The sequence below is a fragment of the Heterocephalus glaber genome, unplaced genomic scaffold, assembly GCF_053883595.1.
Source record: "Heterocephalus glaber isolate CG9 unplaced genomic scaffold, H.glaber_assembly_v1.0 deba00000470, whole genome shotgun sequence".
Lineage (NCBI taxonomy): Eukaryota > Metazoa > Chordata > Mammalia > Rodentia > Bathyergidae > Heterocephalus > Heterocephalus glaber.
The window spans coordinates 2,882,413-2,901,830 of record NW_028258145.1 but is presented as its reverse complement, the minus strand read 5'-3'; the positions used below and the strand labels follow the sequence as shown (position 1 = coordinate 2,901,830).

Here is a 19,418-nt window from a genome sequence, read left to right as displayed (position 1 = left end):
TTTTCCCCTGTAAAACCTACATGTAGCCACCCCTCAACCCCCGATTTGCCTAGCCAATCAAAAATGTACACTTCATGCTTGCTAAATGCCGACCAATCATGTAACTGCTAAATGGAAAATCTCCAAACCTTGCTGTAACCTCTATAAAAACCCCGCTAATTTGAAATTCAGGGCTCTCAATTCTGATCCGCTGCATCATTGACGGTTGGGAGCCCCTGCTCGAGCTTGAATAAACGACCCTCGTGTGCTTGCATTGGGAACAGCTTCCTGGTGGTCTTTGGGACTTCGCAATCTGGGCACAACAAATCCATGCCTAGCTCACCTGTGGCTCCCACCTTTTATTCTGATATTGTGGGATTGCATAACCTTTGCCCCTTTTTCTCCAGCCCCATTGTGATTAAAATGTGAATAGATGGAGATGCTTGTTAGTCTAAGGACGCTGGATCCTCCAGCCCCATTGTGATTAAAATGTGAGTTAATGGATGGAGATGTTTGTTAGTCTAGAGATGTTAGATAGGGATCTGTAACCGACCTAGGGTCCCAGAGTAAACTACTCAACTCTTTGTTTATCCGGAACTGATATTCCAGGCACCACAATTGTTAGAACAAGCTGCAGATGTCTGCTGACCATCAATATGTGACAGTCGACCACTAACCTTTGTCCCCTTTTCTTTAATATGTTAACTTCCCCCTCAACCCCCTATAAAAACAGCCTCGGATTCTGAGCCAGTTTCCTCTCTAAGCTATTTTGCCTCAGGAGTGCCGTCTGGCCAGACTAATAAAGGTCTGTTTCCCAACTTGGCTGGTGTGTTCCTTCCCGGGTGGTCTTCGCTGTAGTCAGCTCCTCGGAGCATTTGGTAAGGCTCTTGGTCTTACATTCTGAAGGCACCACTGGGATTCCTGGTTGTGCTTCACTAGTCAGCTCCTTGGAGCGTTTGGTAAGGCTCTCGGTCTTACATTCTGAAGGCACCACTGGGATTCCTGGGTGTGCTTCACTATAGTCAGCTCCTCGGAGTGTTTGGTAAGGCCCTCAGTCTTACAATATTAGCTACAATACATATCAGGTATTCAATTAGCATCTGCAATCCATAACTAAAGAAATACATAAATCAGTGCTTTATTAAATAAATAAATCCATTATCGTTGGTCAGGTTTGTCTTTAAATAATTGTCCTAAGTCTCTTACACTGATCATTAGTGCCATGTCACCACAGACATAGATGCTAAAGCATTCTTTCTTGTTCCATTAAAGAATGGGAAGAGAAAAAAAAAAAAAAAAGAATGGGAAGAGAAGATAAATACACCTCACAGCCAAAGACTCAGTAGCCTCTCCATGATGTCTGGATGGAGAATATCCTTGAATCGTTGTCTCAGATCCTGGTTTGGGTGGCCCACACAGGAATTGTACTTCAACTGTTTGTGTTTTTCTACAATTTTTTTACACTTTCCTAAGCCTTTCGCCCCCAACTCTTTTCATCCAATATAAAAATAGTGTAACTCGTGTTCGCTGGAGGATGCCTAGAACAAAACAACAAAAACGAAACTGCTCACTAAGGAGATGGGGATTCCCACTATCTGCTGGGATACAGGCTGGTGTTTCGGGGGATCTAGGTCCTACCTCCCATCAGAAAGGTCTGTCATGTGTGAAATCCCTTCCACCTCTGGGAAGCACAGGGCCTGCGGTAAACCCCTCCCTTCCCACTTTGTCCATCCACTGCTCTGATTCGACTCTGGGTTGGAGCCACCATCCCAATCGCTTCTTTTGCCACCTCAGAAGCATGGAAGGAAAATTCAGGTCAGGAGGACAAGCCCTGACCAGAATTGTGAGGTGGATTGAGCTCTTTGGGAGCTCTTAAATCCTACATCTCTAACTTGTCCCACAGGCCAGGCTCCCTCTTTGCTTCCAGGGACCCACTGCTGTCCAAAGTGGAAGCTGCATGGGAGGTGGTGGTGGCCAGCCTGACTCTGGGGCCTTTGTCATTTAAGAAAAACCACTCTGCCAGGGATTTAGCTCAGTGGTTCCACTGCCTGCCTAGCAAGCACAAGGTCCAGAGTTCCATCCCTGGTACCAAAAAAAAAAAAAAAAGAAAGCCCACTCTCCCCCTTCTCCCTGGGAACAAGCTGAGCATCTAACATAGTGTCAGACAAAACCTTGGGGCCTGAGGGAGCTGCACATCCCTCTGTCTCCAGGGAGGCCTAGGAGGCTCCTAATTTTGAAAGCAGTGCATGATCTTATGCACTGTTAGCCTCCTGGAGCCTGCCCATAGAGTGCTGTCTTTGTACCACATCATCTAGGAGGATAACCAAGGGCACAGCCAAAGTGACCACTGGTAAAGCCTGGCCTCTGTGCCAGGCACTAACCTTTGGCTTAGAGTTCTCGGAAGGGCCTGGGTAACACCCATTTAGTAACCATGAGAGCTGTCATTCAATATCCTTTCCACCAGCACAGCTGGACAAGAGGGAGGGAGACTTTGCCTTTCCTTTCTGCATCCTTATTCCTAGGTTCCAATCTGTCCTCCTAGGCTCTCCCCACTCCTCTTTCAGTACCCTCAGTACAGGCAGGTCTGGCCTGGAGAGACCGGCACATCCCATGCTAGGGATGCCAAAATCTGGCTGTGCATCAGTGCCTAAAACCTGATCTCCTTGAGTCCTGTGTCCTCTTGGGGCATCCTGGGATTAGGGACCCCTACCCTTCCCCTAAACCTGGGGCCTGCCAGAAGCTGTTGGGGCAACACCAGTTCAAACACCAGGAGTTCTGGGAAGGAACTCACAATGGCTGGCTCCTCTTCATGCAAGAAGTCAGCGCGAACACCAACAGCACTATGGCCCCAAAGATCCCCACCACCGTGAAGGCAACCAAGATGATGTTCTTCTGCAGGAAGTACAGAAGCTGCTCACAACGCAGATCTAAAGGAGAAGACACAGGCAGAGGAGACAGAGAGAGGTGACCTCATTCTCCAGCCTGGGTTCCATCCCCAGCACCGGAAAGAAAAAAAAAATAAGCTGGAAGAGTCACAGGATCCCAGAGACGGTCCTGAGCTCTGACACCCCTCTACAGATGCACAGGAATTTCATCAGGGAGGTTCTGGAGGCTATGGAGATGGGCTTGGGCGTAGAGGCAGCCTTAGCTAGATCTCAAAGAAAGGAGATCCCAGGGCTGGGGATTTAGCTCAGTGGCACCATGCCTGCCTCACAAGTGTAAGGTCCTGAGTTTGATCACTAGGACCTTGAGGCTTTTGAAACTCCATTTGTAATACGGCCAAAAAAGCAGGAATCTGGGAAAGGGCATGGAGGTACAATGACAAGCATGAGACAGGCCAGGGTGGAGAGATGCCATGCACCGGAAGCCAGGGTACAGGAGGAGAGTGCTGACCAGGGTCTTTGTGGGCCATGGGGAAAACTGAACACTCCCAAACCTTCACCTTGAGACCTGAAGAGGCAGCAGAGAAGCGCTTGAAGGGTCCAGTCAGGATAATTCAATATTTGATCTCTAAGAGCCAGGAAGTGACAAGTGGACATAATTTGGGCAGTGTGGAGGAGCTGTATTGGGCATGGTACCAAGCAGGCCTGAGCTCAGGCAATTGAACAACAAGAAAAATGCCAGACACATCAGGGACTAGGGTTACCTTTGGCATTCAGTCCCTTCCTGCTTATCAGAGAGTATCTGTGTCTAGCAGTGGTAGGGGCTTGGAAAGTGATGCTTATATTTTGTTTGTTTGTTTGCTTTAGGTTTTTTGGTTTTTGATTTTTTTTTTTTTTTTTGAGACATGGTCTTGCTATGTAATTCAGGATGGCCTTTAACTCACTATGTAGCCCAAGCTGGTCTCTAACTCACAGTGATCCTCCGCCTCAGCCTCCCAAGTGCTGGGATCACAGGAATGCACCACCATGCCCAGAAATGCACATGTTTTGAATGACCCTGGCCATGTAGAAACAACACAAAAGCGTGTGCAGTGGTCACACGCCTAGAGTTTGAATTGTAGACCACATACTCTTGCAGCTGAGTTAAAGGTGTGCTGACATCTATTCAGACAAAGTAGCATGAAAGGCCAAGGCCACACCCAAGTCCTCTGCTGCTGAGCACCCTCCTGCCCTCGTGCTGTCTGGGTGATTACCTAGACTGGCAGCTTCTGGAAGTGGTGCTGCAGTCACAGCCTTGTGTATCAGGGAAAAGTATCTATTCCTCTTTTTGTCTAAAATGAGGTATACGAAAGACAAAAGATGACATAATGTTAGAATGTGAATCTGGGCTATTCCCCAAAGGCTGATGTGGTAAAGTCCTGGTAGCTGAGGTGGTGCCATTGGGAGGTTCCGGAACCTTTAATGCACAGGGCCTGGTGGGAGATATTTGGGTCATTGGGGTGGGCCTCAAAGAGGATCATGGGACCCCAGCCTCTCAGCTAGAGGCCAGCAGCCGTTGTGTTGTACACTCCCACCAAGATGAGCCACTTTGTCACGGTCCCAAGACAACAGAGCCAGCTGATCATGGGCTGGAACCTCCAAACTGTGAGCCACAATAAACCTTTCCTTTTGTGAGCTGATTCACTCAAGTATTTTGTCATTGCAAAGGAAAGCTGGCACGCGCGCGTGCACACACACACACACACACACACACACACACACATGCTCATATACAACCAACCACTGCCCTGCGCTTCATTCCGTTTCAGATGAGGTAGCTTCTTCCACAGTGGAAATGAGGAGATAGGGAGGATTTTTAAGAAGAGTCTAAACAGACTACAGACATCAGTATTTGGGTTTTGGGTTTCTTTCTCTAACCTAACACCTTCCTGGGTAACTCAACCAGGACAGAGGCCATGGTCCCCGAAGTGGGGTGGGCACTGGAAGCACGGGGAGGGCTTGTTAAAGCACAGAGAGCTGGGCTCACTCCTGAGTTTTGGACTCAGTGGGTCTGGGATGGGCTGAGAATGCACTTGTCTCACAAACCAGAGAGACACCACTGCCACCGCTCAGGGACTGCACTCAGAGGACCCTACGGGGACTTCCAGCTAGCTCCAGAGCCTCTCAGAGATAATAGGACCCGCCTCACAGATGGCACAGTGTTTGTCAAAATGATTTCTAAACCCAGTGTATCATACAAAATGTTTCTCAAATGGCAAGGACAAAACAGAAATTAAACACACTGAATTAGTTATCAGTAGAAGGGCTGCAGAATGGTTTATAGAAAGAAGATAGGGTTGAACATGAGAAATATTTGCATCCTAGCTCTGCCCTTGGCCACCTTTGACTTCTCTAAGATCTGGCAAAGGGCCTGGGTGAGTTTGGCTTGGAGAAGGGCAAGGCCAAGAGAGTAGTCCTCGGCAGAGGTGTGGTGGTGCATGCCTGTAATCCCAGCACTCAGGAGGCTGAGGCAGGAGGATCACCACAAGTTTGAGGCCAGCCTGGGCTACATAGTGAGTTCAAGGCCATCTTGAACTACATAGCGAGACCCTGTCTCAAAAATGGGGGGAAGGGAAAGAAGAGAATAAGAAAAATCTCATACCCCAGACGGGTCTGAGCCAGGCTGGAGTCCCCCAGCTCCTGATGGGAGAACTCTGTGAGCTGGAGGAGCAGTTTGGGATGGGTTTGATAAATCTTCTCTACACAAAGAAACTCTTGGGCTAAGGGTATAGCTCAGTTGTAGAGTGCTTACCTAGCCTATGTGGAGCCCTGGGTTCCACCTCCAGCATTGCAAAAAAAGAAAGAAAAGGAGAAAGAAAAACTTATCCAGGAGGCTCTTTATCGTGGCTCATGGTTTTGGATGTTCCAGCCAAAGATTAACTGGTCTTGTTGTCTTGGGACCATGACAAAGTGGCTCATTATGGTGGGTGGGTGAGGCAGAGCAACTGCTGGCTTCATGTCTGGGAGCAGAAGGAGAGGCTGGGGTCACATGATCCTCTTCAAGGGACACCCCCCAATGACCCAAAGACCTCCCACCAGGCCCCTGCCCCTTCATGGTTCCAGAGTGCCACTCTGTTCTCCCAAAGCTCCATGCAGATATGACCTGAGCCCTTTGAAAATGCCCTCCATTGTAGTACATTGCTATCCTATAGTTCTTAATTGACTAGACTGACTCTCTTCTCAGCTGGGAGCTCTTGGAGGACAAAAAGGCTTCATTTAGCTCCCCAGCTTCCCACAGGGTCTGTGGGAAGGATAGGAGAGATCAGCAGCTAGACCTTGGGGAAACTGATCATGAAAGGCGACCAGCACAGAAGATCAGCCTCACTCATTCGGCAGCTGGCACAAGGCCTCGCCTCCTCCTTGGCCTAGGTGCTAAGAGACAGCAGCTGTGTTTCACTGATGACTGTCATGAAATTTACAGAAAACTAATTGGGCATATTAGCAATATGGGTTGAAAGAATACTCAATCATAAATCCCTGAAGATCAGTGAAGGTGAGGAATGTGTAAAAATGTGCCGATCCCTGGGCTCCACTTTTAGAGACTCGTGGTGGGTTCCAGAACAGAAACTGGCTCTCCTATCCCACAGCCTCTACCCATGGGTGGGCGTGGGGACGCTGTGCCCATTCATACCCTTGGGCCCAGGAAAAACCACGTATTTGCCAGCCTGGACAACAACATACTTGGCCTCTATTTTCTCCCTTCTTAATTTTTCAAAGGAAGAGCTGCCTGATGGAATTCTACTTGCTAGCCTTGTTTTGGTTTGGTTTGTCTGCCGGGCTGGGGATGGAAGCCAGGGCCTCCCGCATGCTTGGCAAGCACTGTACTGCCAAGCTGCCCACCCAGCCCTGCCATCCTGTCTTTAGGGTCAGTCGGCCTCTCTGTTAGCAGATCAGCAGGATGCACCCTTGGTCACACAACACTCCCTTGCTGCTCAGGAGGACCAAGAGAACATTCCCCTCAGCTGCAACAGGCCCTGCCCCGCTGGTGCTTTGGGAAGCACCAGCTGCTGCCAGCTCTTTCTGCTCCTCCTTGGCATCCACCTGCCTTCAGAGAGCACAGTCTGGTCTGCTGTGCCACGCTGCACATTGTGCTGAAGCAGATCCTCCACGTGTCCCGGAAGCCCCACCCTGACAGGGCCTAGGAGCTTGTGCTAATTCCCAGTAAAGCCCCCACTCTTCCGCCGAGTCTCCTCCACGGAGCCTGAGCTCCCTCTGCTGGAGCCTTGGCTCAGCCTCACACTTAACTGTGAGCTCAGGAGAAAGGCCTCAGGTACCAGCCTCATCGTCAACTGTATCATTTGCATTTACCATCATCCGGAAGTTTGTCCACACTGTCAAGAGAAGAGTCTGGTTCCGAAGAATTCCAGGACACATTGGCTCCTTGAATGAAATACATGAAAAAAGAGAGAGAAGATTTTCTTCAGTGCACACTTAGAAGCATCTTTTATTGTAAATTTTTATTTTAAATTTTTAATTGAAATGCTAATATAGAACCTGACTTGTATGAAGAAATGTGTGTGTGTGTGTGTTTGGTTCAGTTCATTGGTTTTGGCTTCTTGAGACAGGGTCTCACTCTGTAGTTCAAGCTGGCCTTGAACTCACTAGCTAGCCCAGACTGGCCTTGAACTTGCACCAATTCTCCTGCCTTGGCCTCCAGGGTGCCGGGATGACAGCGGGCACCAACACACCCAGCTAAGAAATGTGTGTTGAAAGGTGATGTGGAGAGACAAGTCACATGACTGCCAACTGCAGAGAAGCCTAGGCAGGTGCTGGGAGAAATGACCCTGGGGACCTGGAATGGACATCCATGTGCCAACTACCAAGGCAGGGCTCATTCCCCTGCCCTCCATTACAGTATTATCACTGCTGGCAGATTTCTGATACATAATTCTATCCTTATTACCTATGATTGAATACCTGTCTTCATTCCCAGAGTGCTACTTTTTTCAGGGACATGAAGCTGCTTGGGGGAAGAGTATGTTCTTCCTTTCTGTTGTTTCCATGGGTGTGCCCAGGACATGTCACGTGGGGTCTTGTCTCACCTTCCACTGGCTGAGGTAATAACGAGTGCATGCGCTCTCTCAAGCCACTTCATGTACATGGTGTGTGTGTTGTGTTTTGTTTTGTTTTTGGTACCGGGGATTGAACTCAGGACCTTGCACCTGCAAGGCAGGCTCAGCAGCACTGAGCTAAATCCCCAGCCACTTCATGTACATGGAAGTACACAATGTGTTTGCTGAGAAGTTCTGTGTTTCCAGGGTTTGTGTCACAAAGGACGGTGAACCCCACGTGCGAGTCAGGTTTCTGTCCTCTGAATGCCTTTCAGATGGCAGAACCTGCCTGACACTGAGCAGCAGGGACCATCCCCAAATACAGTGACACTCATGCTGCAGCAGACCACAGACGCCCAGTTAGAGGGGACCTTTCAGACAGTTCTCTCAGAATCTCACACTCAGCTGGTTCCCAGCATGCTAAGCGGCAGCCTGGTTCACCTCCCACAATCCCCGGGCCAGGAAACACATGCAGCTGGGCTGTGAAGACAGATACTTGCTTTCATCTGGGTCTTCCCTGGCAGTGGGACTGGCTGCCATGCTTGCTTTCTCAAAAGCTGCGACGGTCAGGTCCTCAGGAGAGGCCTGATGCCGACTGTCATCTGCGGGAGGAGACAGAGGCGTGTCAACGCGCCAGTAGGACTGCTGTGTCCTGCACTGTGAGTACCTGAGCGGCCCATGCACAGTAAGCCAGGGACATGGGACACTGCTCTGTGTGCCTGGTCTTAGGAAGGGGAACTGCAGTGAGGTAGGTCATCGCTGAGTTCTGGGGACTGCACCAGATGTCCTGCGCAGGTAACATTGCTTGCCTCTCCCGCAAAGCTTTTCACATGAGAGTGATGATTTTGTGGCCAAAGAGTCCTATACTCAAATCCTGACTTTACTGTTTACTAAAACATGACCTCAAGCAACTAACTTCATCTCTTTGATTTTTGTTTCCCTCACCAGTGGGGATGGGGAGGCTATTGTTTAACCCAGGTCTTTCCTGGAAATTGAATAGAATAGTGTCTGAAAGCATTTAACAGGGTGCCAATGGGAAGGCAAAAATATCATCACTATCTCTGTTACTAGAATAACCCCCAGATCATCTAGTAAACATTGCTAGTTTTCTCAAAACTTGGAATAGACAAATAGGTCTCAGTCTGGAGTTGCCCAAAAGGCTTTTTTAAGAAGCTGATGTAGCTGGGGACAGTGGTGCACACCTGTAATCCCAGCACTGGAGAGGCCGAGGCAGGAGGATCACCACAAGTTTGGGGCTACACAGTGAGTTCAAGGCCAGGGATGGCTCTTTTCACAACCTCTCCAGTGGTGCTCATGCTGGGTTTAGGCTGACAGCCCTGGGGGTGGGTCCAACTTAGCCTCAAGCAGGGAAATTGTGGAGGAAGCTCCACAGTCTCAATGAGCTCCCCAAATGTACCCTGCCTCTGCTACCCAACGGCCTTTTGAGGAACAGGGCTCCAAGTGTTTATCTTCCTAACTGGCCTCATTTCTTGGGACCATGACACAGAAGACCTGATCCTAACCTCATGGCAAAGCATTTACCATTCCCTTCAAAGCAGCAGGAACATGGGTCCTGGGAGACCATCAAGACAAGTGTGTGACTCTTCAGATATATCCCAAAGCCACGCTTGCCAACATTTTTGCCGCCAGGGACCTTTTTTGTGGAAAATAATTTGTCTGTGGACCAGGGTGGAGTGGAGCTAGAGGATCAGGGTTAGGTTCTCATTGGAGTGCACTCTGGGTCCTCGCAATGCAGTTCAGGTAGGGTGCAACCTCCTGTGAGAATCTAATGCTGCAGCTGACCTGACTGAGGCAGAGACACCAGTGATGAGGGCGCTGCACACACCAAGAAGCTTCAACTGCTCCCTGCCACTCACTGCTGCGTTGCCTGCTTCCTAATAGGCCAAGGACTGGGCCCGACACCCCAGGGCTGGGGATGCCTGGCCTAACAGTTTCATAGGAGGAAGTTACTTACCTAATATTTTAGCCATACCTTTTTCCATGTTCTTTGAGCTAGAGGAAATTACAGAATTTGAACCCGTGGGGGAAATAAACTCAGCTGTGATTAAATCTTTCATCACAGGCTGGGGAGGTGGCTCTGGGGAAGAGCACTGCTCAGCCTGCAGGAGGCCCTGGGTTCATCCCCAGCACCAAAAAACAGAAGTTTCCTTCTTCCCATAGATCCTCAGCACAGGGTTCTTTCCTCTCCTTGTTAAATCAAGGACTTTCACCTTTCTGTTTCCTCTCTGGGCCTCTGCATTGTCAGCATCACTACTGTCTTGTACTTGGGGGCCATGATTTAGAGAAAAAGGGTGACTTGCACATGAACACGGTGACACTGTGACAGGTGATCTGACACCTAGAATGACTGCAGTGACTGACAGACAAGTGGCTGACATGGTGCAGACAGGCTGGACACAGGGTCACATCCCATCCCGGGCAGAACAGATGGAAATGCAGTTGCACCTCGGGACTCAGCTGCTTTGAAACTTGTGGAATTTGGTACTTGACGCATTTTGATGCAAACCCTTTGCCCCCAGTGTTCACCGTTTGGTTTGGTGCCTGACATGCAATCTAGAGCTTGCCAGGATCAGCTGCCTCGCGACTCAACAGCCTTTCCAGCCAAAAGAGTTTGTTTGGTACTCAACATTGCTGGTACTTGTATCTGGGCAGCCAATTAACATATCGTGAAATTTCATCCTGCTACTCAGAAGGGCACACAAATTTAAAACTCATAAAGTATGTGTTTCTGCATATTCCATTTAATATTTTCAGACTGTGGTTGACCATGACTTAACTGCAACCATGGATGAGAAGGGACTTTGCTTTTTGTTTTTGTGTTTTGAGACAGGATCTCACTATGCAGTTCAGGCTGGCCTTGAATTTACTATTCAGCTGAGGCTGGCCTCAAACTCACAGTGATCCTCCTGCCTCAGCCTCCCAAGTGTTGGAATTACAGGCATGCGCCACTACACCTGGCTTCTCGAACTTTTTTATAATAAGAAGTTGCAATGTCTATGTGTGCCTATCCTCACATGGAGCTCTGGATTTTCAGAAAGCTTCCAAGTTAGGGAAACTTTTCAAGTTACTCCCCTTTGCCAAGCAGTACATCCCCAGTGCCCAACTCGGGGAGGTAGAGATGATGGTGTGAGGACACCTGAACAGGCCACACCCATCCTGAGGGCGGGGACGCCAGCCCTGCCTGACCCAGGCCCCTGAGACCCTCGTTCCTCCAGCTGTTTTGAGGGTACCTTGGATTCGGAAGTGAGGGTAGCCCTCTGCAGAGATCCAATAGTCCAGGAAGAGAACAAAGAGGGTCAGAACTCGGCTCATCTTTGCCATCGCCTGCGCACACCTGGCTGGTCAGCCCCAGCCTTGAACTGCAGGAATCTGCGGAATCCATGGTCTATGAGGTCACAGTCAGGCAGAAGAGGGGCACTGCATCTGTGGACAGGGGCAGAGGGGTATACTGGTGGCCCTGAAGCTGCCTCTACTCACTCTCCTTGGCTCTCTGATGCCTTCCTACATGTCCTGCAGGCTGAAGGTGGCAGGACATTAACAGACTCTTAAGACAAGTGACCGGGGATGTCCCGCGCGTATCTGCGTGCAGGGGTTTAAGGTGTGTGGCACTGTCTCCCTCTGGTTTAATATTATGGGGTAAGAAGCCCAGTATTTGGGAATAAAGTTCATGCTGCTCTGGGGGAATTTGTTCCTCTGCTTCCTGCGCTGTGGAAGACTCAGTTGGAATCATCTCCAGTTCCACTAGGACTTCTGACTGTTTCACTGTCCCTTGTACCTTGTCATTCATTCCCTAAACATTTATTGAGCTCTAGCCGTGTATTAGACACTGCTGAGTATTCGTGGTTAAGAGAGAAGCTGATCTCAAAGTTTAATCTATTGAGAGATATTGACAAAAATGTCCAAAACACTAAATGTGATAATAAATGTTTTCGATACTGTGAAAAGGCATTGTACTCAAATCTAAGCTCCCTGAACACATGATCCACAACTATTTTGCTGCCAGTGTAATGGCTCTCCGTCTTTTATGTGTCTTTGAAAAAAAGCCTCTTCCTGGCACTAAAGTTGACTCGCCACTGAGAAATTGTTGGGTTCTCAGACCTTAGTTTCAGTCCCTCCTTTCTTTGCTGTAATTCTAATTTAGGGGGAAATTTTGCAGATATCCTAGTGACAGCTTCAACTTTCTATTTCAGTCCGCTAGTCATTAATTTATTCCACAGTTCTAGAATATTCTACAATAGCTAGTCATTGTCAAATGCTAGGAATAAGGACATGGACATGAGACCATCTTTTTTCTTGGTTTTTTTTTTTTTTGGTACCGGGATCGAACTCTGGACCTTGAGCTTTCAAGGCAGGTGACAGAACCACTGAGCTAAATCCCCGGCCCCCAGATATCATCCTTTTTTAAAGAATTCAAGGAAACAAAAGGAGTGAGGAATTGAGATTGAGGAGAAAAGAGATAATAATGATTGCTGAGCAATTATGTACCAGGTACTTTAGAGGTACATTATTTATTTTAACCATTCCAAATAGTTCTTTGAGGGAGATCTTATTATATCCATTTTATAGATGAGGAAACAGTGACAAAAACGTGTAATACCTTCCTCAAGATCACATAAAATGACAGATGCATGTTGAAACTAGGTCTGTCTGTATTTCAAAGATTATATGCATTAGAAGCAGTATGATCATAGCAGTATGGCTTTTCTTTGAATTGAGACCATTTACAAAATATAATATTTGAGCTGTCTTCAAATATCAGAGGGCGATCAATCCTCTGACTACCTAGAAAGGGGAATGGCGAGGGCTAAACAGAAAAAAGACAATAGAGACTTGCATAATTTCAAAGTATATGGGAGGGCAGGAAGTCAGTGCCTCAGAGTGGGCAAAGACCAAGACTCTCCAAGCTAGCCACTATTTATTGGGTACACACAATAATTGGAGGGAGCATCAGGTGACTTAGGGGGCAATGGTCAAAGTACATGAGGCACTGATGAAAATCTTAAGTCACAATGTTCTTCTGTTGAGGAGGACTGTACAGAGAGCATTCTAACAATAGTGGGTGGAATGACTTAAATTTGACCAGGAATTAGTCCCTTCCCAGGTGAACCTTTTTCTTTTGTTTTACTACTCAGTTCTCAAAGAACCAGTTGATGTAATCTTGCTAGTGAGGTCACAGCCTCAGGGAGCCATTGAGGCCTCAGCTGTGATCTGAGGCAAAACGGAGCTATGTTGCCGCCTGCCATAGCCGTCTCAGGGGCAAGGTACTTTAAGCCTCAGACAGCTACAGTCATACTACAATTATGAAATGAATTTTTCCCCAAAATTTATGTAGACATGTTCTGGATATTCAAAGGACAAAAAAAGTTATCCAAGAGAGAGTTGAGAATGCATGGGGGGGGGGCAGGGATTTAGCTCAGGGGTTCTGCTGCCTGCCTTGCAAGCGCAAGGACTCGAGTTCAATCCCCGGTACCAAAAAAAAAAAAATAGAGAATGTATAGGGGACCCTCAGAACTAAATTATAAAGATGTTCAAGCAAGAAAAAGAAATGTGGTATAGCCAGCAAGTAGACAGGTAAGGTAAATGTATTTATTAGTGACTAATGCAGAATTTACTTCCCCCAACCCAAACCCCTTTGTCATGTTATTTCTTCATAAATTTATCATTTTTTTGACTAGACGATATAAAACATTTTCTACTTTGGTCATTTTTTCTGGATTTAACTCCCTTGCGAGGGCCCTCACATAAATTTGAAAATTAATTAATTTTAAAAAAAAAAGACAAGTGACCAACCCTCAAGCAAAGCAGTGTAAGTGAAATGGAAGTAGCTGGCATACACAGGAAAATCCTAAGATTGATCAAGATGTCACACTAATAAAATGGCATTTATATTGCTGTAGTTTGTATCTGAACATCCCTCAAAGGCCCAGGGGTTGAAAATTTGGTTCTCAGTCTGGGGTACTACTGGAATGTGGTGGAACTTTTAAGAGGTGGGGCCTCATGGAGGAACTGAGGTCACTTGGGGTGTGGTCGTGGGGGGATACTGGGACCCCCTCTCCTTTCTGCCTCTCTTTCCCTTCCTGGCCATCATGAGCTGAGTAGCTTCCTCTGCCACATGTGATGAACTATGGCATTACAGGCCCTAAAGCAAGGAAAGATCATTAATTGAAATCTCTGAAACTGTGAGCCAAAACAAAACCAATCATCTTATTAAATTTTTTTGTTGTTGTTTTTTGAGACAGGGTCACACTATGTTGTCCAGGCTGGCCTCAAACTCTTAGCAATCCTCCTGCCTCAGCCTCCTAAGTGCTGAGATTACAGGCGTGCACCACCACACCCGGCTCCTCTTATTAAATTGGTTACCTCAGGTATTTTGTCACAGTAATTGAAAGCTGACTGACATGGGGTATAAACTATAGCACCACACAGCATAAACTCATTGAGAGATTGATGTCACTCATAGATCATGATTTCCCTATTCTATTTCATAAGTATTAAACTATTTCAACAGAGCTGACAATGAACAGATGCACCATATTGAAGAAAAGACCAATACCCAGGAAGAGAGTTTTGCTTCAGGACTGAAGTCATATCCTTTCACAGAGACTGGGAACCTCAGAGATAACCACATTGAAAAACATTACTTAGCCTATTGTGCCAGCTACTCAGGCTAAAGCAGGAGGATCAAAGTTCAAAGCCAGCCTGGGCCACTTAGCCAGGCCCTGTCTCAAAATAAAATAAACATTAAAAAGCCTCAGGGTGTATAGTATCATGGTAGAATACTTGCCTACCATACTCCAGCGACTGGGTCAATCCTTGGTATTGCAAAAATAAATTAATAAAAACTAAAAATATTACTTGTTATTTATCTTTAATTATGTGGATATATAACTCTGATAAAGCAAGTTGAAGTATAAAAAAATCTATTTTTAAAGAAGATATCTTTGTATGTTAGTATCTTTAACTGTACTTTTCCCCCTAGTTTTTTATTCCTTGCTTTTTTTTTTTTTTTTTTTTTGTGGTACCAGGGATTGAACTCAGGACCTTGTGCTTTCGAGGCAGGCAGAAGAACCACTGAGCTAAATTCCTGGCCCCTACATTTTAATCTTGTACTGGCTCCTCTAAATTATGTTTCCAACCTGGCTCTAGAGCCCTTCTGTCTGCTCACAGGTGCCTTTTGAGGGCAAAACTGACACCAAAAATTGCATGATAGAATTCTGGGTCACTTGCCTCTTCCCTTCCTTCCTGTCCCCTCCTGTCACCAGAAGAAGAGTGCCCAGGCTGTTTTGTGACCTATGTGCATGCGGTTGCTTGTGGAATTTACCAGTTACTTTTACTTGGTTGCCAGGCTTTCTCAGCTTGATTTTTCTCATTTCCAGGAAGATTTGTTAGAGACCCAGCATGAGAGAAAAACATCTAGTTTGTATTTGTTTGTCTGTGGGGAGTGGTAGTATTGTTTTGTTTGGTTGATTTTTCAGACCAGGTCTGACTATGTTGTCCAAGCTGGCTTTGAACTCCTAGATTGAAGGGATCATCCTGCCTCAGCTTCCCAAGTAACTGGGACCACAGGCGGATGCCACAACACCTGGCTCAAAATAATCTATTTGTATGCAGTCACCCAGGTCTAAAGCAGGAGTCAACAAATGTTCTGTAAAGAGCCTGATAGAAAGTATTTTCAGCTTTGCAGGGTACATACCCCTTTGTAGCGTATTCTACACTCAAATTTGATGTTACAAGGTTTTAAAAATGGAAGGCTTGGCCTGTAATCCTAGCACTCTGGAGTTTGAGGCAAGAAGATCGAAAGTTCAAGGCCAGCCTGGGCTATCTACTGAGATGCTGTCAAAAAAACAAAATAAAACAACATAAAGCTCTTGGAAAGAAGTCAATGACATCAAAGCTGATTCTCTGAGGAAAAATCGATAAAATATTGATCGCACTTATTTATCTTTAGTCAGGCTGATCAGAGAAGATGAAAGGACACAAATATTAAGAACAGGAGACTAGACATTTCTGCAGAGATACAGGAAAATCAGGATACTTTATGGCATGTTTTTGCCAATAAATCCAACAAGTTAGATAAAACAGAAAAAAATCCATGTCTGACACAAACTAACAAAGCTCACTGGAGAAGAGGCCCAGACAATTTATCAACTTGACTGGATTCAAAGACACTAGCCGATTATATTTATCTGGTGGTGGGGTGCTATTGTCAGAGATGACTGACATTAGGCTATCACACTGAGAGGGACCCACTCTGAATGGAGGGCACTTCCAAAAGGGTGGGAGCACAGCTGGAATAAGAATGGAAGAAAGAGAAAGCCAGCCAGGGGTGCAAGCTCGATTCTCCTTGAACAGGTCTGGTTTCGGCTGTGTCACTGCCATGGACCTCAGATTCCAGCTTCCTTAGACCCTCGATGCAGACACATCAGCGACTATCTGGGGAGTCTCTTCTCCAAGCATACAGCCATGGTGGACTGGGGCTGCATCCGTGGTTCCTCTTGTTCTGCAGCTTCCAGTTTCTTAGACTGAGCAGCTACTGGGTTCTCTGGCTCTCCAGTGCACAGATGGCCATTGTGGGGCCAGCCGACCTCTGATCCTGTGAGCCACACTCAGAAACCTCCCTGTATGATTTTATATATACATTTTTAATGGATTCTATTCCTCTAGAGAATCTTAACCAATACACATGTTGTCCAACAACATGAAGCAACTCTCATAACCATACTGAATGATAGATGCCAAACAACAAAAGGAGCACACACTGTAGAAGCCCCTTAACATACATAGGGCTGGGGTTAGCTCAGTGGTTCCTCCACCTGCCTTGTAAGCACAAGGTCCTGAGTTCAATCCCTAGTACCAAAACAAACAAACAAACAAAAAACCCAAACAAACAAACAAACAACCGATGACTTCAACAAGTCTAGAAAGTGACAACTAAACTACAGTAGAGGAAGCTGACAAATGCTTGCCTGGAAATGAAGAGCATGAAGGGGGATTACAAGGACACATGGTGAAACTTTTGGATATCTTCTTTATCTCGATTAGGAAAATGGTTTCCTGGGTGTATTCATGCATCAGAACTAAATTATCCAGGCATGCCAGCATAGTAGTGCACACCTGTAATCCCAGCACTCTGGGAGGCTGAGGCAGGAGATCACAAATTCAAGCCTAATTTGGGCAGTATAGCAGCTTAGTGAGACCCTGTCTCAAAATAAAAATTAAAAAGCCTGGGGATATAACTCAATGTAAAGGTTCAACCCTCAGTACCAAAAACTAAACTAAACTAAAAGTAAAAATTAGCCAGGTATGGTGGCATACTCTGGTAATCCCAGCTATTCAAGAGGCTGAGGCAGAAAGATAGTGAGTTTGAGACCAATCTGAATAATATACTGAGACCTCATCTCAAAAAAAAAAAAACCTCATCAAATTGTACTTTTTTTTTAAAAGAAGAACAATGCAAGGGGGAAAAAACTACAATAATATTCAAATACAGTAGAACTCAACTAAAACAAAACTGAAAAGCACTTAAACATTTTTCCATATAACTTAAAAAAGCATCTCAAGCACCAACAAGACGCCAGAGGATGTAATTTGTTTCAGAAAGGTCCCCAAAACCAACATTGAACAAATAATGATCTGGAAAAAACCTCCACTTAGTTAGCAGACTCCACATAAGCCAAACTTCTCCCTAATTTAAATTTTGATACAGTAATATGACACACAATGGAAACACAATCCGAGAAATATGTTATTAGGCCATTTCATCTGTGTGTATCCTTAATTACACTTTCAGTTTCTCACACTAGAGAAACTATTCGGTATTTACACATGTGTCCTATTTATTTCACTTAAGAGGATGGCCTTAATATGCATCCATTTAGCTATAAATGTCTCTAGTTTCTAGTTCTTTATGGCTGAGTAGTACTCCATTTTATTAAAAAAACCCACATCTTCTTTATCCAGTTTCCAGTTGATGGGCAAAATTGTACTGTTTTTATACATGTAGTTTATCATATGTCATTATATTTTTGTTTTGTTTTGTGTTGTTTTTGGTACCAGGGATTGAACTCGGGTCTTTGCACTTTCAAGGCAGGTGGCGGAACCACTGAGGTAAATCCGTGACCCCCTTATGTCATTATATTTTAATGAAGGAAATGTAATGTATAACCAGGAGATCCTATTTTTTCATCTGTGAGAACTATAAAGATTAAGTAGAATGATAGGATTCTGATTCAAAGGTGGCAAATGAAGCCTGAGCTTCTAACTTCAATTCACCCCAATCCTTAACCCTAAGCCCCTGAGTGAATGACTTCAAGAAAGGTTTTAAGAGAGAATCCAAACAGGATCAAAGAGAAGCACTCCAGCGCATCTCATCTTCACAGTTAATTTGGTGGGCAGGATTTATTTCATATGTCTGGTTGCTCCCTACTTTTTCTTAAATTGTTGGTCACTGCAACTGGGTATCTAAGATTAGGGTCAGAAGAGGCAGCTGCATCAGATACCACACATCATCTCTGCCTTTCTTCAGGGTCTGTCTGTGGGAAGGAAGTTCTTCCACCCTGTGGGCCGCTCCACAGCTGCTGCCCTGGTCCATTTTGGCTGTGTAAAGTGGATGCAAGCAAAGCTTCCTGAAATTGAGAATAGCAAAGGACCCCCAGGGCTGTAAAAGAGGGGGTGCTCACGAGACAGCAGAGGGAGGTCCTAGGTCATTAGGTCAAGGGCTGCATCCTTGCAGGGGGTTGAGGGATCCCTATGTCTTTGCTTCCTGGCTTATCATGTGCTGCCCTTGTCAGAGGTCCAAAGCCATGAAGTCACCTGATCTCAGACTGGAACCTCCAGAACCATGAACAAAAACCTTTCCTCGAAGTTAATTGCCTAGGGCATTTCAGTATAGTGACAGAAAGCTAACTGATACATATGCATGCCCAAGTTTAAAACAATTCAATACAAAAGTTTGCATGGTAAAAACTTAATCTTTCATTCACCCATATTTACCTTTGGTTCTTTCCCCAAATTAAAGAGATCTAAAGATGTCTCAAATACTCTTCTGAGACAATCGTGCATGTGTCATTCTACTCTTTGGCTCTTTCTTTGCTTTGACTTAACAATACGCCCCGCTGTGTCTCTAGTTTCTAATCATGCAGAACTCTCTCATGACCTATTGCTGTACACTGATCCACATCACGAATGTATAAATGCCAGATGCAAATGAATGCATACTTACGGTTTCACTTGCATAAAGTTCAAAAATAGGCAAAACTAAGAAATCCTTTGGGGGAAATATCCAGGGCCTGCCTCCTCCAGCACAAGCAGCTCTCAAAGGAGCTTGGTCGGCGATGCTGGGGCGTGGCAAACACATTATTTCAGGAGCTCACAAACTGCCCATTCCACTCTCTTCTGCCAGCGTTCCCTTTAAGAACGGGCTATGACATCATCCCCGACGCCGCGC

At 46.0% G+C, this 19,418-nt stretch overlaps 1 protein-coding gene across 2 annotated transcripts; it reads right to left on the bottom strand.

Moving 5' to 3' along the window:
• Nucleotides 1-1,101: 1,101 nt before the first annotated feature.
• CUNH2orf92 (chromosome unknown C2orf92 homolog) lies at nt 1,102-19,388 on the bottom strand. 2 transcript variants are annotated; one of them, XM_087203319.1, is made up of 6 exons: nt 19,194-19,375; nt 11,203-11,395; nt 8,452-8,553; nt 7,209-7,280; nt 2,771-2,906; nt 1,102-1,517 (listed from the first exon to the last, which is right to left on the bottom strand). In XM_087203319.1, the coding sequence occupies exons 2-6, from the start codon at nt 11,291-11,293 to the stop codon at nt 1,448-1,450; spliced, it is 471 nt and encodes a 156-aa protein (XP_087059445.1). In that variant the 5' UTR covers nt 11,294-11,395; nt 19,194-19,375; the 3' UTR covers nt 1,102-1,447. The 2 variants fall into 2 exon arrangements, with proteins under 2 accessions (XP_087059445.1, XP_087059449.1); XM_087203323.1 differs by lacking the exons at nt 1,102-1,517; nt 2,771-2,906 and adding an exon at nt 2,922-5,860 and having other exon boundaries at nt 19,194-19,388.
• Between the last annotated feature and the right edge of the window lie 30 nt (nt 19,389-19,418).

Bases quoted from the DNA above. Each gene is read 5' to 3' on its own strand.
- CUNH2orf92 (XM_087203319.1), bottom strand. From the start codon at position 11,293: ATGGCAAAGATGAGCCGAGTTCTGACCCTCTTTGTTCTCTTCCTGGAC. The intron at 2,907-7,208 runs GTAAATGCAAAT...CTTCTCCTTTAG, and splicing joins GGACAAACTTCCGGATGATG to ATCTGCGTTGTGAGCAGCTT. The intron at 1,518-2,770 runs GTGAGTTCCTTC...GTTTTGTTCTAG, and splicing joins ATGAAGAGGAGCCAGCCATT to GCATCCTCCAGCGAACACGA.